This window comes from Miniopterus natalensis, chromosome 13 (assembly GCF_054644295.1).
Source record: "Miniopterus natalensis isolate mMinNat1 chromosome 13, mMinNat1.hap1, whole genome shotgun sequence".
NCBI lineage: Eukaryota > Metazoa > Chordata > Mammalia > Chiroptera > Miniopteridae > Miniopterus > Miniopterus natalensis.
In genome coordinates this window covers 4,915,027-4,934,040 of record NC_142093.1, presented here as the reverse complement: position 1 = coordinate 4,934,040, position 19,014 = coordinate 4,915,027, and the positions used below count along the sequence as shown (strand labels likewise).

At 43.7% G+C, this 19,014-nt stretch overlaps 1 protein-coding gene across 1 annotated transcript in view; it reads left to right on the top strand.

Moving 5' to 3' along the window:
• The first annotated feature begins 3,121 nt into the window (after positions 1-3,121).
• NBAS (NBAS subunit of NRZ tethering complex) overlaps positions 3,122-19,014 on the top strand; it is a 160,553-nt gene continuing 144,660 nt past the window's right edge. The window contains exons 1-9 of the mRNA XM_087823358.1: positions 3,122-3,249; positions 5,230-5,284; positions 6,728-6,764; positions 7,484-7,561; positions 7,900-7,947; positions 9,269-9,312; positions 15,074-15,207; positions 16,610-16,743; positions 18,192-18,290. Coding sequence (XP_087679484.1) covers positions 3,133-3,249; positions 5,230-5,284; positions 6,728-6,764; positions 7,484-7,561; positions 7,900-7,947; positions 9,269-9,312; positions 15,074-15,207; positions 16,610-16,743; positions 18,192-18,290 — 746 coding nt within the window. The 5' untranslated portion in view covers positions 3,122-3,132. The remainder of the gene's footprint in view (positions 3,250-5,229; positions 5,285-6,727; positions 6,765-7,483; positions 7,562-7,899; positions 7,948-9,268; positions 9,313-15,073; positions 15,208-16,609; positions 16,744-18,191; positions 18,291-19,014) is intronic.

Here is a 19,014-nt window from a genome sequence, read left to right as displayed (position 1 = left end):
ACAGAGTCATTGATCGAGCCCGCAACCCGAGCATGTGCCCTGACCGGGAATCGAACCCTGATCGCCTGGATCCCAGGTTGATGCTCAACCACTGAGCCATGCCCGGCCGGGCTTGGGCATTTAAAAAAATATATATATCTTTATTGATTTCAGAGAAAGGAAGGGAGAGGGAGAGTTGTCATTCATCGGCTGCCTCCTGCATGGCCCCCCGATTGGAGATCCAGCTCTTAACCCTGGTGTGTGCCCTGACTGGGAATTGAACTGCGATCTCCTGGATCCTAGGTCAATGCTCAACCGCTGAGCCATGCCCGCCCAGGAACAACTGGACATTTTAAAGGGAAAATGACAGAATGGGAAGGGGAACCCGGAGGGGTCTTGAGCAGAGTTGGGAAAATGAAAATGACAAGGGGCTGGTGGGTGAGTGTAAGTGCAGATCAGGCCACTGTCTGTTAGCTGGCAATGACCCAAGTTAGGTTTCCATCTTCCCACAGACACTGGGAGACAGAGGCCCTGTCCTGCCTGAGGATTACGTGTCAAAGAAATGGCTTTGAGGTCCTCAACAAAGACACTCCTGGGTCCTGGGAGGTCCATACACATCTCAATGGGACAGAGGAAGGATTCACGTCATTTTAGTAAAAGCTCTAAGAAAGAGCTTCAGGGGCCTATGTCAGATGTAACTAGAACTAATAGTCCATTCTTTGGGGAGGCTTGAACTTTCTCAGGCAGGCACTTTGGTGGGGCGTGATGTCAGGATCATCCTAACAACCTTGAGCTGTTAGAAACTATGTCAGCGTTTAAGTCTTTTAATGTAGGGGGTAGGGAGTGGACAAGATCATTTGTGCTGAGAATCTATAGTTTCTAATAGGCCAAGATTGAGACCTAGTTGAGAAGAGGGCTCAGAGGAGCCTGGTTAGAGTTTGGTTAAGGAGAGAATCTTTGTCAGAATTATGCCCTAGTTTAGGTCCCCCGAACCCCATATTTAGATTAGGAAACCAAGGCACAAGGGGATTAAATTGAGTAATAGAGTCAATAACAGAGCTGTGATTCAAACAAGGTCTTTTTGTTCAAGTCAAGATCAGTGGCAGGAGAAGAAATGACATTCTATAACTGGGTACTTATTACACAACCATTGAGTTTTATCTCTGAGGGTCAGTGTAAACTCTTGAGCAGTCTCTAGCATAGACATTGGTACATTTGACTTTAAGATACTATTTTCCTACTTGGTTACTTAAGTTTGGCAAAGATTTTTGTCTCCCCCTAAATGCCTTTACTGTTTCTTTTAGTTAATTCCTTCAGGGCTTAATTAGGTTGCCAAGCCACCTTTTTAATCATTAATTTACGTCTGCCTTGGATTAAAATTGTATTTAAATAACAATTTAGACTTTAAAGACTTTAAGAAGTTTAATATTGGGTCTACATATTTATCTAAACAGAAACCGAAAATGACAAGGGCTTCCACAGGAAACAGTTTACTGTATGGAATCCCACCGGGGAGCAAACACATTAAAATGGAGAGACGTTTAGTAATTCCACCTCCAATGGTTCTTAATCCTCGGTGTTTAATTTAGCTTTTCCAGAGTGTTGGATCCTAATGTTTTAATAGCTTCTACATTTTCGGTTAGTGCTTTGCCTTATCAAAGCACATTATTAATTCCTCGTCGGCTTCAGCGGGTCCTTGTTCTGTTGGTTAATGTTTCCCCTGTCATTTTTTATTAGAGGAAGCTCAAGGGTAAACTGAAGGACTTGGCTGTAATTTCATTACAACAGGAGAGAGAGAGAGAGAGAAAAAAAAATCAGAGCTCATGAATGATCCGCTTATTGAGAGAACATTTCCTTGAGCCTATATTATTTTGCTGGAGAAAATAAATGACTTTTAAGAGTCGCAATCTCTCTCTCTTTTTTTAAAGCCCAAAGGGTTAGCCTGTAACAGCATGGCCATAACTATGAACAATTCACGCAGCCCATGAAATCCTGGTGTCGGGGCCCGCCCTCAGGCTGGGTTTAGGGCTGAGAAAGCCAGTCCCTGCCCTCGCAGGCCTCGGTGCTCTGGGTCCGCCGCCTTCAGTGTTGAAGCATCGGTGCTCCCTGCGACCCTGGGCGGCCCGGGCCGTCCTCAGCGGGCTTGCTCCCAGCCGGGGCACGGGCTCGGGCACCTGCCAGTCCCCTGCCAGGCGTTCCCGGGGCCCGAGGCGTCGGAGTCGCCCCGGCGGACGGGAACGTTGTCTGTCCGTCCGCCAGGAGAAATTAGGGAAGCCTCAGCACATTTCAGGAAGGACTGACTGACACTCCCCAGGCTTCCTGGAGGAAACAACTTCTTGCATCGCTCTTAATGTCACTATTATTCCACCCCGGCTTACAGCCTTCGTAAGTAACTAGGCTGTCACCCAGCCGAGCAGGTGCCCGTCAGCCTCCGACCCGGGCTTTGGCGCCAGGCCCGGGCAGGACGGCCCGTCGTCCGTCCGCGGCTCCCAGCCGGAGGGGGCCAGTGCAGTCACCGATGGCTTCGGCGTAGTGGGCTCGTTCAGCCGGCAGAAGCTCAAGAAGCGGAGCCCCTAAATAAAATGAAGCCTGTCGGTGACGCGCTGGCGCCCGTGCCCCCCGACGTGCTCGCCCCCAAACGCCCCGCCCTCCGCCCCGACGGCTGAAGGCCCAGCCCCCCGCCCCGCGGCCGCCCGGCCCCCGCCGCCTTTCCCAGCCTCCGCGGCTTCGCCCCTCCGGCGCCTTCCTGCGCTCCAACCGGTCGCGCCGCCCGACCTTCTGGCGTTTATTTAAAAACAACGCCGCCTGCGCCCATTTCTCAGGGTCAGGGCGCGGGCGACCCTGAGCATCTCGGGGAGACGCTTTCTACCCCCTTCCTTCTGCAGAAGCCGACGCGTGAAGAGAGGGCTGGGGCGCGGCCGGCCGCACGGGGGGCGCAGCGGGGGCGCAGCGGGACCCGGGGGCGCCGCGGAGGAGCAGGGGCCGCGGTCCCCCCGCTGCGGCGGCGGCGGCTGCGAGGCCCCGCCCCACGTCGGCGCCGCGCCCACAGGCCCCGCCCCTCGCCCGCCCTGGGGGCGCGGCCGCGGCCGGGGAGGCGTGTCCCTCGCGCGACGCCGTAGCCCCGCCCCCGCCGCCCCGGGTCGCCGGACGGGCATGGCGGCCTCCGAGTGCGCGCCGGCTGTCAGCCCCGGCGCCGCTGAGGGCGAGGAGGAGACGATCCTCTATGACTTGTTGGTCAACACCGAGTGGCCCCCGGAGACAGAAGTCCAGGTGAACCAGGTCCTACCCCCTCGGTGCCCCCCCAGAGCCGCGGCCGGCTGGGCGCAGGCGCTGCCCGGGCGGAGCCACGGAGGAAGAGCCACGTAGGGTAGAGGCGCGGGGTGGGCGGGGGCGCGGGGCTCGCGGCGTGGCCGGTTGCCCTGGCAACAGAGAGCCGGCGGGGGTCCGGGTCCCGCGAGGCGGGTCCTGGGATTCCGCCCGGCTCCGAATTCCGCGTGGCCGGGAGGCACCTCGGGTCTGGGTCTGTCGCGCGCGGTGCTCGGAGGGGAGCTGCGGCGTTGGCTCCGGGGTCCCTCCGCGCGGCCCGGCCCGGGCGGGTCCTCCCCTGCGGGGGCGGGGTCCAGGACGCAGAGTCCCCTCGGCTCCCGGCGGCTGTCCCGGACCCGGCATCGAGCCTTCGCTCCTGCTCGGGGCCGAGTCGCGCCAGTTCGTGCGCGTTTCAGTCGAGAAGCGCCTGACCTGCGTGCGGCCATCGTGTGGCCCCAGCACCCGGCATCCGGCACCCATCACTCTGCACCCAGCGCCCGGCACCCTGCACCCGGCACCCAGGCGCGCCCCCTTCGCGGGCCTTGCGGCCTTGGGAGCCGAGCGCGAGGCGCTCCCGCCCCGCTGGGCCCCCGGCCGGAGGAGGGGTCGCGGGCTCGGGCACTCGCTCGGACCTCGGGCTCGGCGCTCGTTCCCGGGAGAGGGCGACCTCGGGGCGCAGGGTGAAGGCTGCGAGCCGGAGTGAGAGCCCACCCGTGCCAGCCACTGCCTTAGGCCCAGGGCGTGCGGCAGGGTGGGCGAGGGCCGTCGCCCAAGGCCAGTGTCCTGTACGCGGTCTTTCCCACGCGTCTGCCCCGGAGAAGCCGCTCATCCGCCTGTAGAGCCCGTCGTTTCTCTCTAACCTCTTCCCAGGGCGGCTTCTGCTGGTCTCGCATACTGTGTTCCGTAGGCCGGCAGAGGTCTGCGTAGATGAGTGTTTTTAGCTCCTGCCTGACTTTACCGGGGTGAATATTTCGTAGGTTTAGGCAGCCAGGAAGCAGCGCCCGCCGCTATTGGCTGGATGCTTTTCGCCCCTCAGCCCTCGCTGGTTAATCACAGCGGTGGTTCAGAAGGCTTAACTGTTATAAATTGATTTAAAAAAAAAAAGCACAGCATCAACCTACACTGAAGCCTCATGGCACTTTTTTTTTTTTTTTTTCTGTCCCCCCTCTTGACTTCAGTTGTCAAACAGTAGGCTCTTGGAGCAGCTACATCTGATTTTTTTCTCCCCTGGCTGAGTCATCTTTATATCCCTCCCTAGGACCAAATTGTGCCTTGCCTAAAGTGGATGATCAGTTCGTGTTTGTTGAGTGAAACAACTTTTTTCTGTGCTTTTCAGCCGTATCCATCTGCATTTACTGTACACCCATCATTCCTTTTCTAACAGCACATCGGTACATCTTGCTCAGTATTTGTAGCGCCTGGAATTGTTTAGCCCACACAGCGTTTGGTCTATACTTAACTCTTTTTGCAGCAATTATAGATCAGTGTGTGCCTTAGTAGCATTTTCTCTCTGGATATACAATATTTAATAAGTTTGCCTCCAGGCATGAGCTTATTAATCTACATGGCCCCTTTTCCTGCAAGCAAAACTTCTTTTAGGCCTCTCTATCTCCCAGCTGAACTCAACTGGGTACCAGTATGGTCTTTGCCATGACTTCTTTTGTCTTTGGACTGGTGTTTTGATTTGGAACAGTTTCCAGCCTGAATCCTTCCTTGTTCTTGCGAAATTCATCCTCACAAATGCCTGGAACTCTGTTATATGCTCACTGGTTCTCCCATCATCTCCAGGCCTGTTTCTCCTTGTTTCTGTCTAGAAGTAGTTTTTAAATACTGGTAATTTCTACCTGGTGCTCTGAGTAGTTACAGAGAAATAGAATATTACATGTTGCGTAAGGATTACTAGAAAATTCTCAAATGTAAGTGTTTTTTTTTTTCCATTTGCAGCCTAGAGGCAACCGAAAGCATGGTGCATCCTTTCTCATCACAAAAGCAGTTCGAGGTAAGTTTAGCTGATTTACTTTTCTACATTTAAGTATACAGTTAGCAGGTAATGTTTAATTTTATATATGTGTATATTTTCATGGTGTATAATATGTACATACATACATATATGTGTGTATATATATACATACACTTTTAATGCAGAGTAGAGCTAATGTATGGCCTGAGTTAGCCATTATGGGTGTGTTCTAAGAGAAATGAAGAAAATCAAACCGAGAATGAGCCTCAGAGAGTATGGACACTGAGGGTGAGAAGACAGTGACAGGCTGTTTTGAGTGGTTTACATGATGTTTCAGGTACACCTGCTCAGAGTTATTCAAATTGCAAAACTGATTGACCAGGGCATTCATTTAACTGCTGGCAGGCTTCACATGTGCGCTCACGGGATCTGCATTAAGTGTCTCACACCAGCCACATTGAGCCAGTGCTGGGAGGGCTTTGCAGGTATTAGTTGATACAAACCTTTCCCAGGCCAGCAAGGTAGGCACTGTTCCCAGTGTATGTCTTGAGGTGAGGGAACCTGCCCAGAGTCGTTTATTTGGAATTTGGCAGCATGCTTTTCTGGTTCCAAAGCCCATCCTTATTATTTATACTGATGAGTATGAGCTACTCATAAGGAGAAGATTCAAAGGAGTTGAGTACTTGAAGTTAACTGTAATTTTATCTTCTGGCAATGATAAAATAATTTTATCTTCTGATAGCAGAAGCACTAGCATATTCAATTTTTGTTATCACAAATGCTTTGAAATTCTGAAGATTTAGCGAATGTATACCAGCCATAAAATGTATTATAGTAAATTTAGAGACTACAGATAAGCACAAATTAGGGTAAGTAAATTCTTCTTCATTTTGCCCCCCACAGGCAGCCTGTTATCCCTCAGACCTTTCCCCAGCGATATACACTTAACTGCGAACACGTGCTCACACACACGTGTTTTAAATGAGATCCTTTAAAACGTTTATTGTCAATATGTGTTAGGGATTATGTTTTTCCTGGACTTCCCCAATTTTAGATATTATTATTATTTAAATTTTTGCCAGAAAGTATAAAATGATATCCTAATTTTTTATAAAAACACTGGTTTTAAAGGGTGATTACTGTGATTTCTACTCTATGGTTTTATTAAAGCCCTTTTGGCAGAATTCAGCATCTCAAATTGCTTTTACCTTTTGTGCTGTTAGGAATTACTTCAAAGTTTTGAAAGCACCAGATTGGAGCTTAATATAAACAAATATATGATCTTGTAAAAGTTGTAGTGTAATTTAGATTTTATTTGTTCTCTTATTTGAAGAGTTGTACACTCTGTGTTTTGTTTGGTAATGACTCAGTCTACAGTGTATTTTAGATTTTATCATCAAGAAATCTAATTTGAAAATGATTCATAAGAAACAGTTGATTCATATTTGGCTTTTTATTTTATTTTATTTTATTTTATTACAGATCGTTTACTATTTTTACGCCAGTACATCTGGTACAGGTGAGTTGTCAATTCCACAGAGAAATGGAATACAAACAATATTGTCCTATTTATGATTTAAGTTTTCAGAACTGAACTGTGATATTGATGCTGACATTCAGGTGAACCCAGTTTATAGCACATGCATTTCAAACATCTGGCATACCCTGGCAGAACGTCTTATAAACTTGGGGTAATTTTTGTTCCCTTAGTCATTATTCAGAATGTCTCATTATAGCTTCTGCTTTCACTGATGAGCTTTCTCAGCCTTATCTTGAGTGTCTGCGTGGTGGATCTGTAGCTTTCAAAGCTTGTAAACAGCTTTTTTGTTCTTATTGTCATGTCCCCTCTCATTGTCAGCATTCAGTTGCTGGGCATCAGAGAAGGTTCTTTGGGTTTCAGTTCCTGGGTACTTTTGAATTCTTTTGGGTGTTATGTATGTTTTCAGGCACAGTGCTAATTTTGAACCCTAAAAGAAACAAAAAAGTGATTATTCGGACAAAGGATATAATTCAGCTTTTAGATACGTGTGTAGGAATTGTCTTATGGAATTATTTACCACAGATTGCTTTTTATTTGAGGACATCTAATCTTAAACGCTCCAGAGATAACATGGTTCTATAAAAGAGACCTTTGGTTCTGCTCTAGGACTATTCCAGTGTTTTCTGCTTTTACTTTGTGTGGTGTGTGTGTGGTTTTCATGATTAGACTTTAAGCTAGCTCATGTGTTGTGGTTTCAGCCCTGCACCCTTTTTGCTTCCTGATGGCCTGGTTCGCTTGGTTAATAAACAGATAAACTGGCATTTGGTCCTTGCAAGGTAAGGATGTATAAAATTCGTGTAATGTTTCTCTACCTGGATTAGCATTTAAATTTCATTATGGCATTAATTTTGGGGTGTTTATGGCTTACAGTCTTGATGTTTATTGTATATAAATTTCCTTTGACACACACGTGGTTGTGTTATTTAAATGTGTTAATTCAAGCTATAGTTGAATCATTTTGTATGCTTTTGTACCAAATGCTCCTCTAATTGTAAGGTCAAAAGATGAAAAAAATTTAAACATGATTTTAACTTCTTAAAATCACTCCATCTGTATGGAACACTGCTACAAATGTGCATACAGATTATTGTTTCTTTTTTCTCCCCTGTGAAAGCAATGGCAAGCTTTTGGCTGCTGTTCAAGATCAGTGTGTGGAGATCAGGTAATTGCTAATATTCATATTAAAAATTTCCTTTGAGAAGCATTTTACTTGATTGAGAATAAGAGTTTTAAAGGGGGCACATTTAAAGGGTTTTTCTATTAGCTCATGTTGATGAGATGCCAGACACCAATTTTGCTAATTAAAGATGAAAGATACTTTCTTAGTGGGGCATGTTCGTCTTCCCACTTCCCCAGACCACTCCTGAAGAATTTTGCTTCCTCAGTAGACAATGCATATTTTCTAGAACTCTGGAATCTACTCTTGTTTGACTGTGTGCTGTGAAGTCAGCTAAGCAGGTGCTCAGGAAGGTATTAAAAAAGTAGGGCTGCTTTGCTCTGTGGGCATGAAGCTGTGGATGGGCTGTGGGTCTGCACAGGACCAAGGTTGCATACTACTTGAGACCAGTGACACTCTCTGTCCTCTGAGACATTCACTGGCATTATATACACATCTAGAAAACTTCCCTAAGTTGGGCTTCTAATATGCTTTATTTTTAATTAGTGTATCAGTTATGGAAGAGATAAAACAGTAGCCACTAACTCAGTAAAACAGGTTCATTCTTTGGGAAATTGGGAACAGCAGACAACATGTGTTATACCTTTTAAATGAAATTTATTGTAGTGACATTTGTTAATAAGATTATATAGATTTCAAGCTTACACTTCTGTGATACCTCATCTGTATATTGCATTGTGTGCCCACCACCCAAAGTCACATCTCCTTCTGTCATTGTGTATTTGACCCCTTTACCCTTCACTACCCCTCACCCCCCTTCCCTCTGGCAATCACCATACTGTTGTCTGTGTCTATGAGTTTTTGTTTAATTTGTTTTTCTTATTTGTTCATTTGTTGTTTTCAGTTTTATGTCCCACATATGAGTGAAATCATATGTTTCTTGACTTTTCCTGTCTGACTTATTTCACTGAGCATGATATTCTCAGAGTCCACCCATGTTGTTGTAAATGGCAGTATTTCATCTTTTCTATGGCTGGGTAATATTCCATTTTATACATGTGCTGCATCTTTATATCCAGTCACCTATCGAAGGACACTTTGGTTATTTTTATGTTTAAACTCACTTGTGCTTATGTCACTTCATTCTTGGTATAACTCCATTTCTGATGAAAAAGAAATGTTGGAAGAAAGTATTTTCGCTAATAAAAGGGTCTTATTTGAGGCACAGAACACCCTCTGTAAGAGAGAAATGATTTTATGTTATTAGTAAAGATGTCCAGTCTGTAGTGTCAGTGGTCTTGTATAATAGTACACAATAGTGTTGTTATAGTAAAACTATTGTCTTCATTTTGTACATATGTTGCAGGTCTGCAAAAGATGATTTTACCTCTGTTATTGGGAAATGTCAAGGTAAGAGTTTCCAAAATACCTAAAAAATGAAACTTTCTAATCAGCAATAGTTTACAGTATCTCTTAAGAGTCAGAATATATATTAAATAAATATTTATTAATAAGGATTATTAAAACTGCCTATTAAAATAATTTTCAAAAATCTTAACTGATTTCTCTTACTGCCTTAATTTTGCTTTAGGATGTGCATTTTGGAGAAATTTGAAATTGAAACTTAAAAAAATCTAAGCCAGTTTTGTGATAAAGTATTCATTAGTGTCTGTAGCTTTTATTTTGAATTCAGTGAAGAAATAAATATTTTGGTATAAATCAAGAGTTGGGCCTGGCCAGCAGGACTCAGTGGGTGAGTGTCTACACATGAACCAGGAGATCACAGCTCAATTCCAGTCAGAGCACATCCCGAGTTTTGAGCTTGATCCCCAGCAGGGGGTGTGAAGGAGGCAGCTGATTGATGATGTTTCTGTCTCATCACTGGTGTTTCTTTATCTTTCTTCCTCTCCTTTCCTCTCTGAAATCAATAAAAAAAAAAAAAAAACTAAAAGAGTTGCTTAGATACAGACTAATGAAAAAAAGTCTGGGATTTGGTCATTCTTTGGTATAATCAGAAAGAATTTACTGAGTGTCTTTTATGTATATGAATTGTTCCTGGGTACTAGGGGTATAATTGTGAGCAAAAAGGCCTTGTCCCTTACCTCATACAGACACTCAGATACATTAGTATAAACTTTGACAAAAAAATGATGAAGGGAAAATACAGAGTTGGGTGAGAGTCTCTAACCCGGAGTATGGATGAAATTGTTGAGGAAAAAGTGATATTCGGTTGCCCTTTTCCTAGTGCTGCCCTTGTGTTGGGTGAGGGCTTGGAAGCTTTCTGTGGCTTCTGAGAAGCATGCTGGGAATGTCCAGAGTCAGACACATGGGGCCCCTTTAAGCTTTGGCATCGGACACCTGCTCTTAGCCAGGAAGTAAACTGAGAAATACACAAGTTAACATGAAAATGGGAAGCTTAACCCTTCAGCATTTCACTCAAATGATAGTATTTGTTAGAGTTTTAGTGCACACAGTTAATGTGACAGCCTAGATGAGATAGTGATGGTTTGAGAGCTAACGTTTTATTTTGTTGGCTTCCGAGTGTGTGAATTTATGACCTCAACGCTGCATTAATGGCTTTTTTCCATTTCATATAATGTGAGGTAATGATCATTTGCTTGTTATCGGACTCTCTCTGTGGGAATGACTCGCATTCGCCAAACGATGGTTCATATGGATGCCTGGAGAGATGCCGCCAGTTGTTGTTAATGCATTTCTGAAGCTACATGTCGGGGAGTCTACAGACTGAAATAGGAGCTGCTTGATTCCACTTTGATATTTTTCAGTTATTGTTTTATAAGATGTAGGCCATTCGAGAATGTTTTAAATGTGGATTGCAACTTGTTTTGGTTCTGTTTGCCAGGACATAAAGAGTAGTTTAGTCATTTCTTTCTATCTGGAAGAGTGGCCTAAAACTAGAACATGGAATTAGACTTTTTAAAAGCTGTACTACGTTAATCAATAGATTTTCCTCCTATTCTGATTTTGGGATCCATAGACCAGAGCTTCCTAGTGCTGAGCCACAGCCTGCTTCTCTAGGTGCACTGACATCCCACCTACCTGCCATTGGCCCAGGGGCCCTGTGACAGCTCAGATATGCTCCCTCTGGTTTCCAGTGGCCTCATCAGTTTACCGTTCGGTGCCATACAAACATGATTTTCTGTGTGTGTCTTGACATGACAAAGGTTGTGAAGCATAGACTATTTGAAGCACCCAGATTTTGAAATGAAGCATTTCAGAATGGAACTGTGATTCAGGAGGCTCAGGTTATATGACAGGAGTGGATATGCTTGTTTTTTTAAAGGTTATTAAGTATTGTCAGATATGGTTTAGAATAGCTTTTACTTAGGGGTAGATTAGTCCTGACTTGAAGGTGAGGCCTTCCTGGAATCTCTTGTGAATTCTCAGAGATTCAGTGACGCTTCTCCACTGTGACTCGATGGAGCTCAAACGTTTTCAAAGCCTCTGCAGGCGTCAGTAGGTGTTTCCCCGATACTCACCCTCTCCCCACCTTGTGGAAGCTTCCGTATGTCTGCAGCTTTGTGTTTGGCCAAAGACTCAGGCCTCCTAGCTATAGGTTCCTTTTCTCTCTGCTCCTTTTTTAATTGAATTTATTGGGGTGACACTGGTTAATAAAATTATATAGGTTTCAGGTGTACAATTCTGTATATATCATCTGTATATTGAAATGTGTGTTCACCACCCAAGTCAAGCCTCCTCCTATCACTGTTTATCCCCCATTTACCCTCTTCACCTCCCCCCACCTTCCCCTCTGGTAACCACTATTCTGTTGTCTGTGTCATCAAATTCTAGTCCAGCTTAGCAGCTCCTCAGTTCAGTGAGACTTTCATGTCCCCTCTGAGGCCCCTCTTCGTGCACCGTGGTCCAGAAGGTGCTTCCTGGCAGAAAGCAAGGGTGAGCCCTCTCCCAGCGATCACGGGCTTGCACTGCCTGGGGTATTACATTTGTCACATCTGAAAAACAGCTCTTCCATGTGCTTTCTTCTACAGAGTAACCTGAAACCAGTTACTCTGTTTTATTTTTAAATTACAAAAGCAGTACATACTTGTAGCAAATTGAAACAATGCAGAAGTAGAAAAAGTGAAAAAAAGATTATCTTCTCAGTTTGCATTCTCCACTGTAAGAGCGTGAACCGAATTTTTATTTAGTCCCCTCTTGATAGAACCTAGGCTGTTTATGGTGGCTTGTTTTTTACCTGCCTCTTACTCATCTTTGTCCCCTCCCTCCTCTGACAGTGCTGGAAATGACATCCTGTTAGTCTCTGGGTGTAGTTTTCAAAATGCGATAGCCATTGCCATGATTCCTTCCTGAAAGCCATACCTCCTTATACCGCCTTGGGAAAGGTATAATCGAGCCATTTCCTTTCTCCAATTTCAGCACCATATGTTACCTGCTTTTAAAATATTCATCAGGTTCATAGGCAAGGGGAAAGAGCATCTCAGTTTCAATTTGCATATGTCTAGTTATTAGTTAGAGCATATGTTAAGTGTCTACTTTTACTGTTTCATCTGAATTGTTAGATCATATCCTTTTGCCTTTATTTCTCTTAGAATACTTGACTTTTACTTATTGGTTTGTAATATTTCTACATAGTATGAATGTTAGCCCTTTCATATTTTTTGATTTGTTATGGTGTCTTTTTTGGTTTACTTTTGTTTTGTTATTGCATTTGTCATTTTTTCCCCCTTTATAACTTCAAGGTTTCTTACCCTGCTTAGTCATTTCTTATTCTAGGATTGTAAAATTTTTATCATGTCTTCTACTGACACTATTTCAGTTATTTAAATATTTAGCTTCTCTGCATGCTAAATATTCTCTATCTCACTAGTTTGCTTTTTTTACTTTAGACAGAGAGAGGGAGCGAGGATCAGAGGGAGGGAGAGGGAGAGAGAAACATTAATGAGAGAAACATCCATCGGTTGCCTGTTGTACTTCACCTACCCATTGGGGATCAAACCTGAAACCTGGGCATGTGCCCTGATTGAGAATCGAACCCTCCACCTTCTGGTGCCTGGGACGATGCTCCAACCAACTGAACCATGCTGGCAAGGGCCCCAGTAGTTTTCTCTTGCTCACTGGTTTTTTATTTTAAAATTAAGCAATGTTTTTTAGATTCCCCGTATAAGTGAAATCATATGGTATTTGTCTTTCTCTGTCTGACTTATTTCACTTAGCATCAGACCCTCTAGAAAACAAAGCAGATTCATATGTACAGAGAACAAACTGATGGTTGCCAGAGGGAAGGGGGATTAAGAGGTACTAACTTCCAGTTAGAAAATAAGTCATGGGGAGGCAATAATGTACAGCATAGAGAGTATAGTTAATAAAATTCTAATAACTCTGTGCGGTGACTAGACTTATCATGATCACGTCATAAAGTATATAAATGTTGAATCACTGTGTTGTTCATCCAAAAGTAATATAATGTATGTCAACTATAATTTAAAAAACTTTAAAAAGTCAAAGAATATATGTGAGAGACTGTCACTGAACCCTTCACTTTGCAGAAGAGGAATCTGCGCCTTGGTGGCCTCCCCGAGGTCACCTGCAGCCATTTCATGGCAGCACTGAGAGTAGAACCGAGCCCCTTATTTTTTAATCCTCGACAGTTTCTAATTTGGGTAAATGAGTGCTGGATTGAGGTGCCTCTTTAGCTCTCGAGTACCTATTACGTCCCAGAGGTGATCAAGCTATTCGCTAAGTGGGCACAGTGCCTGACATTTTGGAATTTATAGTTTAATGAGCAGGAAGACAGTAAAAAGTAGACAAACAGATGCATGATTATTATTTGGGATAAGAACTGTGAAGGAAATGCAATCAGTGTAATGGTCTCACCAGGCACGTGGCAGTTGTCAAAGGCTGGCTGACTTTACCCCTAGCCTTTGGAATACTTCCAGGCAACTCCACTGACACGAGCTTTGTAAAAATCCATACTGTTCATTCCTCTCCCAAACCATGAGGGCAGCTGGAAAAATCTGGCAATGAAGTCTTTATTTTCCAGTTGTTATGTAAAATCTTACCTTATAATGAAAACATGTCTTTATTTGGGTCAAGGCACATGCTGAGTTTTTTGGAGCCCCTGGTTATAACCAGAAGTAACAGTAAAACAAATCCTCTTCAGATGGAACTTATTTCAGCAGATATAGACTGTGGTGTGTAATCTACTTATCCCAGGAAAATGCAATAAGGGGAAAAGTCTGCTATCACAGGTAGAACAGTGATGGTGGGAAATGTTGCCGTGTCTCTCCAGCGCATGAATGTCTCCAGGGCATTAAATTGTCCTTCTGGTGGTGGTTATGGAGCATCTGTGTGCGTGGGTCTTGTATTCTCGTGTTGTTTATCATTTTGTGCCCATGTTCACTTCCAAGTTTGATTTTTTTAAAAGCTATCCGAAGACAGCTCATCTTTTTACCCATTTTATTACCATTAAAAAAGATTGCTTTTCCAGAGAATATGCAATATCTTCTTAGGGTTTAATAAAATCCACTAGACCCTCTGTGTTCAAAGGCCTCTTGGATTTTTTGCAGGCTTTTACCTGTTGATAAATAGTCAAAATGAAGATGGTTAGTGATGTCTGGTACACTTTTCCCACATGCAGGACAGAGATGGTGGATGTCACAGGGATGGGAGGACATCTGGATGCTACAGTGCCTCTTTTAGGCGGGGAGTAGACTCCAGCTATATAATTCACTGTTAAATGTTTGGTAGTCCTGACCCCTTCGCATCACCTCGCCATGTTAATATGGATTTTCCTGAGACTGAGACTTAACGTGAATCACTGTGTTTCAGGTCCCAGGGTATCAATGGTGAATCCGACATGGTCTCTGATTTCAGAGAGTTGAGAAACTTGTGGGGAAACAGTCGTGTAAACAACACAGTATGGTGTGATAAATGCTGTGAGAGATTTTTGTGCAGCATATTTGGGGCACAGAGAGGAGAGTTGTCAGTTTTTGAAGAGTGCTAAAGGAGGTATATTATTCCTGAGCCTTTACCAGACCAAGACGTGGATTTGTGGGAGCTGTTCCTTTTAGTTGAACTACACAGCATGAGAGGTCCTTAGGAGATGAAGTAACATAGTTGAACACTTTGTTGCAGTAACTGTGTTAGCTGTCTTTATAATACATTGGTAAAAGCATTCTTTTTTTTCTAGTTCCCAAAGACCTGAAACCACAGTGGAGGCGTGTGGCGTGGAGCTATGACTGCACCCTGCTGGCCTATGCAGAGAGCACGGGAACTGTGCGGGTGTTTGACCTCATGGGAAGTGAGCTCTTCGTGATTGCCCCTGTATGTACATGCCTTCAACTGACAACGTGTTTTTTGAATGCTTTTATGTATAGGCCTTTGAGTGAATGAATGTGAGGAGAGGGGAAATAGATATGTAAATCCGAATAGTAAATTGTGAAATTAAGATGCTCAGAATCTAGTTAGATATCTACACATAAAATAATTTATTGTTTGTATTTTCTAATGCAGTATCCAGATGTAGTCCACCGTTATTAAAACGTGGTAGTAAGTAAATGTTAAATAGAGATGCTGAAAGCTGTTTTAAGCTTCCAGTGAAGGAAAGAACAGCTTCAAGGAGAGTTAGAACTTTTTACCCTAAAGGGGGTAGACACAGAAAGGGAGAGGGGAGAAAATCATCAATGGTAGTAATAACTCGTGTTTGCATAGCGCTCTATACTTTATTAATGACTTTGATATATACCACCTTCCTATTTAATGTTCACAATGGTCCTTTGAGTAGATTGGGCAGATACTATCCTCATTTTACAGATTAGAAACTGAAGTCAAGAGGGACTTTTGCATGGTGGTCAAGTTAATAAGTGTCTCTTTTAGGAACCCAGTGCTTTTCACTTTGTGCCCTTCCTCAAGTGGACGAGGTCCAGGGCAGGCAGAACAGTGGTTCTAACTCTGCTGCATCTGAGAATCACCTGGGAAGCATTATAAAGAAAAAGAAAAACAAAAAACTTACTGGATTGCCCAGGCCCCACCCACAGAACTCTGACATAATTGATCCCAGTGGGCTCTGGGCACTGTTGTTGTTTGCAAGTTGTTGAGCTGATTCTAAAGAGGCTCACGGATTAGCCATGTATCAAGTGTTTGTGGCTACAGTATTTTCTAGTTCGAGGTAATGAAGAGCCAGCCATTCAGTATGATGAACTTCATTGTGTGTGCTCCCCAAGGTGCACATGCCTTCACATCCTTAGCACTATAACCTGATACTTAGTTGATGGAAGAGGTTGTCATTATTAAAGTTGCTGATTAGGCAAATGGAAAGTAACTGGAGACTTTCTCTTTTAGCTTTGATTATTGCTGGGAGCAGAAATCAACATTTGAAGGCTTATATCTGAATTCTGTATCTCAGAATTCTTTGAAGCTGAATAGTAGCATTACTTTTTTTTTTTTTTTGCAATGAAGTCCAGTGAACATAAGTTCACTTATTCTAGGTGAATATCTCATCCATAGGGGCAGCTGTGGTTTCAGCTATGGTTGGGAGGCTGGTCCAACCAGCCTGGTGTCTACTTGTAGGCACCCTGATTTGCATGATTCTTCAGTATACAGATCAGTTCTGGGGCTATCTTATATAGAGTGCACCTGGTAAGGCCAGTGTCTCAGATATCTTCCTATTATATTTATGTTAACTTCTATTGTCTTTTTAGTAACTTAATTTCCCTCTCTCCTGCAGGCATCGAGTTTAGCAGGTGATTTGAGCTATGCCGTTGCTGGGTTGATCTTTTTAGAATATAAAGCCAGTGCACAGTGGTCTGCAGAGCTTTTAGTCATCAATTACCGAGGAGAACTTAGAAGTTACCTTGTAAGGTAAAAATATAATACTTTATTTGGGAAGACCTATTTGACAAAATAATATTTATTTTTCTGGCTTAGTGTCAGCTTTTATTGTTTCTTTTTTCTTTTCTTTCAGCATTTTATTATGAAAAATTGGAAATATAATAGGAAGTTTGAAAGAATTGTATAGTGAAAACTCATATACCTCAACTTAAATTCTGTTAGCATTTTTACTATACTTGCTATGCCAGATTCCTATCCAGCCATTAATCACTCTTATTTTTTAATGAATTTCAGAGTCACTACTTTAAATACTTTGGTGTGCCTATCATTAATTAAAGTTCAATATTTGCTTGTAGTTTTCTTTTGAGATAGTTTGCGTACAACGAAATGCACAGATCCTAAGTGTACCAGCCATTGAGTTACGACGAATGCATGCCCTTGCGTAGCTCAAACTCCTGTCAAGACACAGAACATTGCCATCGTGTTAGAAAGTCCCCTTGTGCCCCTTTCCAGTAAATCTCTGTCCACACGCACTCCCGGAGCAACTACTTTTATACTTTTTTCTATCAGAGGTTGGTTTTGCCTGTTCTTGTAACTCCCAATAATGGACTCAGACCTCTGAGTCTTCATTCAGCATGTTTGGAGATTCATCATATTTTGAGATGTATCAGTAGCTTCTTCCATTCTATTGCTGACTAGTGTATTTCACTGTATGACTGTCTCACATGTCTTAGTTTGGGCAGCTATAACAAAATACCATAACCTGGGGGGCTTATGAAGAACAGAAGCTTATTTCTCACAGTTCTAGAGGCTGGACATCTGGGTTGAGGGTGCCAGCGTGATTTCCTTCTGCGGAGAACCTTCTTGTGACTTGCAGACCACTGACTTCTCCTAGTAGCCTCATATGGTGGAAAGAAAGCTGGCTAGCTCTCTGGCCTCTTCTTATTAGGGCACAAATCCCATTCATGAGGGCTCCATCCTTATGACCTAATTACCTCCAAATACCATTGTATTAGCATTAGAGTTTTAACATGAATTCTGAGTAGGATACAAACATTCAGTCCATGGTGGGGTTAGGGAGGGTCGGTCACAAACATGTAGTCCATAGCATTTATGATTTATGTATTCTTCTATTGATGGACTTCCGAGTTTCCAGTTTTGGGCTATTGCAAACAAAACTGCTATGACCTTTCTAGTACAAGTCTTTATGGATATACATTTTCGCTTCTGTTGGTTCAATATCTTTGCATGGAATTGCTGAGTTATAGGGTAGATGTAGTTTATAAGAAGCCGCCGGACCTTTGTCCAAAGTTTCTATATCATTCATATTTCCACTATGTTGCATCAGAGTTCTGGTTGTTTTACATCCTCGGCAGTATTTGGTGTTGTCTGTCTTTTTAATTTAATTATAGTGAGTATTTAGTTGCATCTCACTATGGTTTAATGGTATATATTTTCTTTTTACCTCCTTAAATTAGTGTTGGAACAAATCAGAGCTATCAAGAGAGTCACTGTTTCAGCTTCAGTAGTCATTATCCTCAAGGAATCAACACAGCTGTCTACCATCCTGGTCACAGGTAAGCAACCACATGTTCTCACCTCAGGTGGAGTATTAGGTGATTAGATGGGGATAGAAGTTGTAGAACAGTTTTAGAGAGAAGAAATTGTCCTTTTTGATTCTTCTTTTTTCAGTCCTCACCCAAGGACATGCTTAGAGAGAGAAAGGGAGAGAGAGAAACATCAATGTGAGAGAGAAACATTGATTGGTTTTCTTCTGTACGTGCCCCTACCAGGGATTGAACCTACCACCTGGGCATGTACCCTGACCAGGAATCAAACCGGCGACCTCCTGGTACGTGGGACAATGTTCACCCAATTGAGCCACACCAGCCAGGCGATTTTCTCTATTTAAATGTGTGTATATGTGTGTAAACATTGTGTGTGGTATAGGAATGCAGTCTAGAAAGAAGCAAGGGCCTTAACAGGATGCAGATCAAGTGATGTGGGATCCAGACGGAGGGGACCTTCCTTCGTGTAGGATCAGGGAAGTGTGCAGGTGGCACTGGCGGAGAATGGGTACGTGTGAGCATGATGGGCATTCCAGACAAAGCAACAGTGTGAACAGTGACAAGAGGAAGGCAGCTACAGTGTGTTTTTGTGAAACTGCAGGAGGTGTAGCTTGGCTGATGCTGTAGGGTGTGTGGGAGGGGAGGACAGGTGATGGTTGTGATGGGAGGTAGAGTGTTGGAAAGACAGCTTGAGGTCAGGTAAATGGGAGCATTAGGGGTTGCCTGTTCTCCA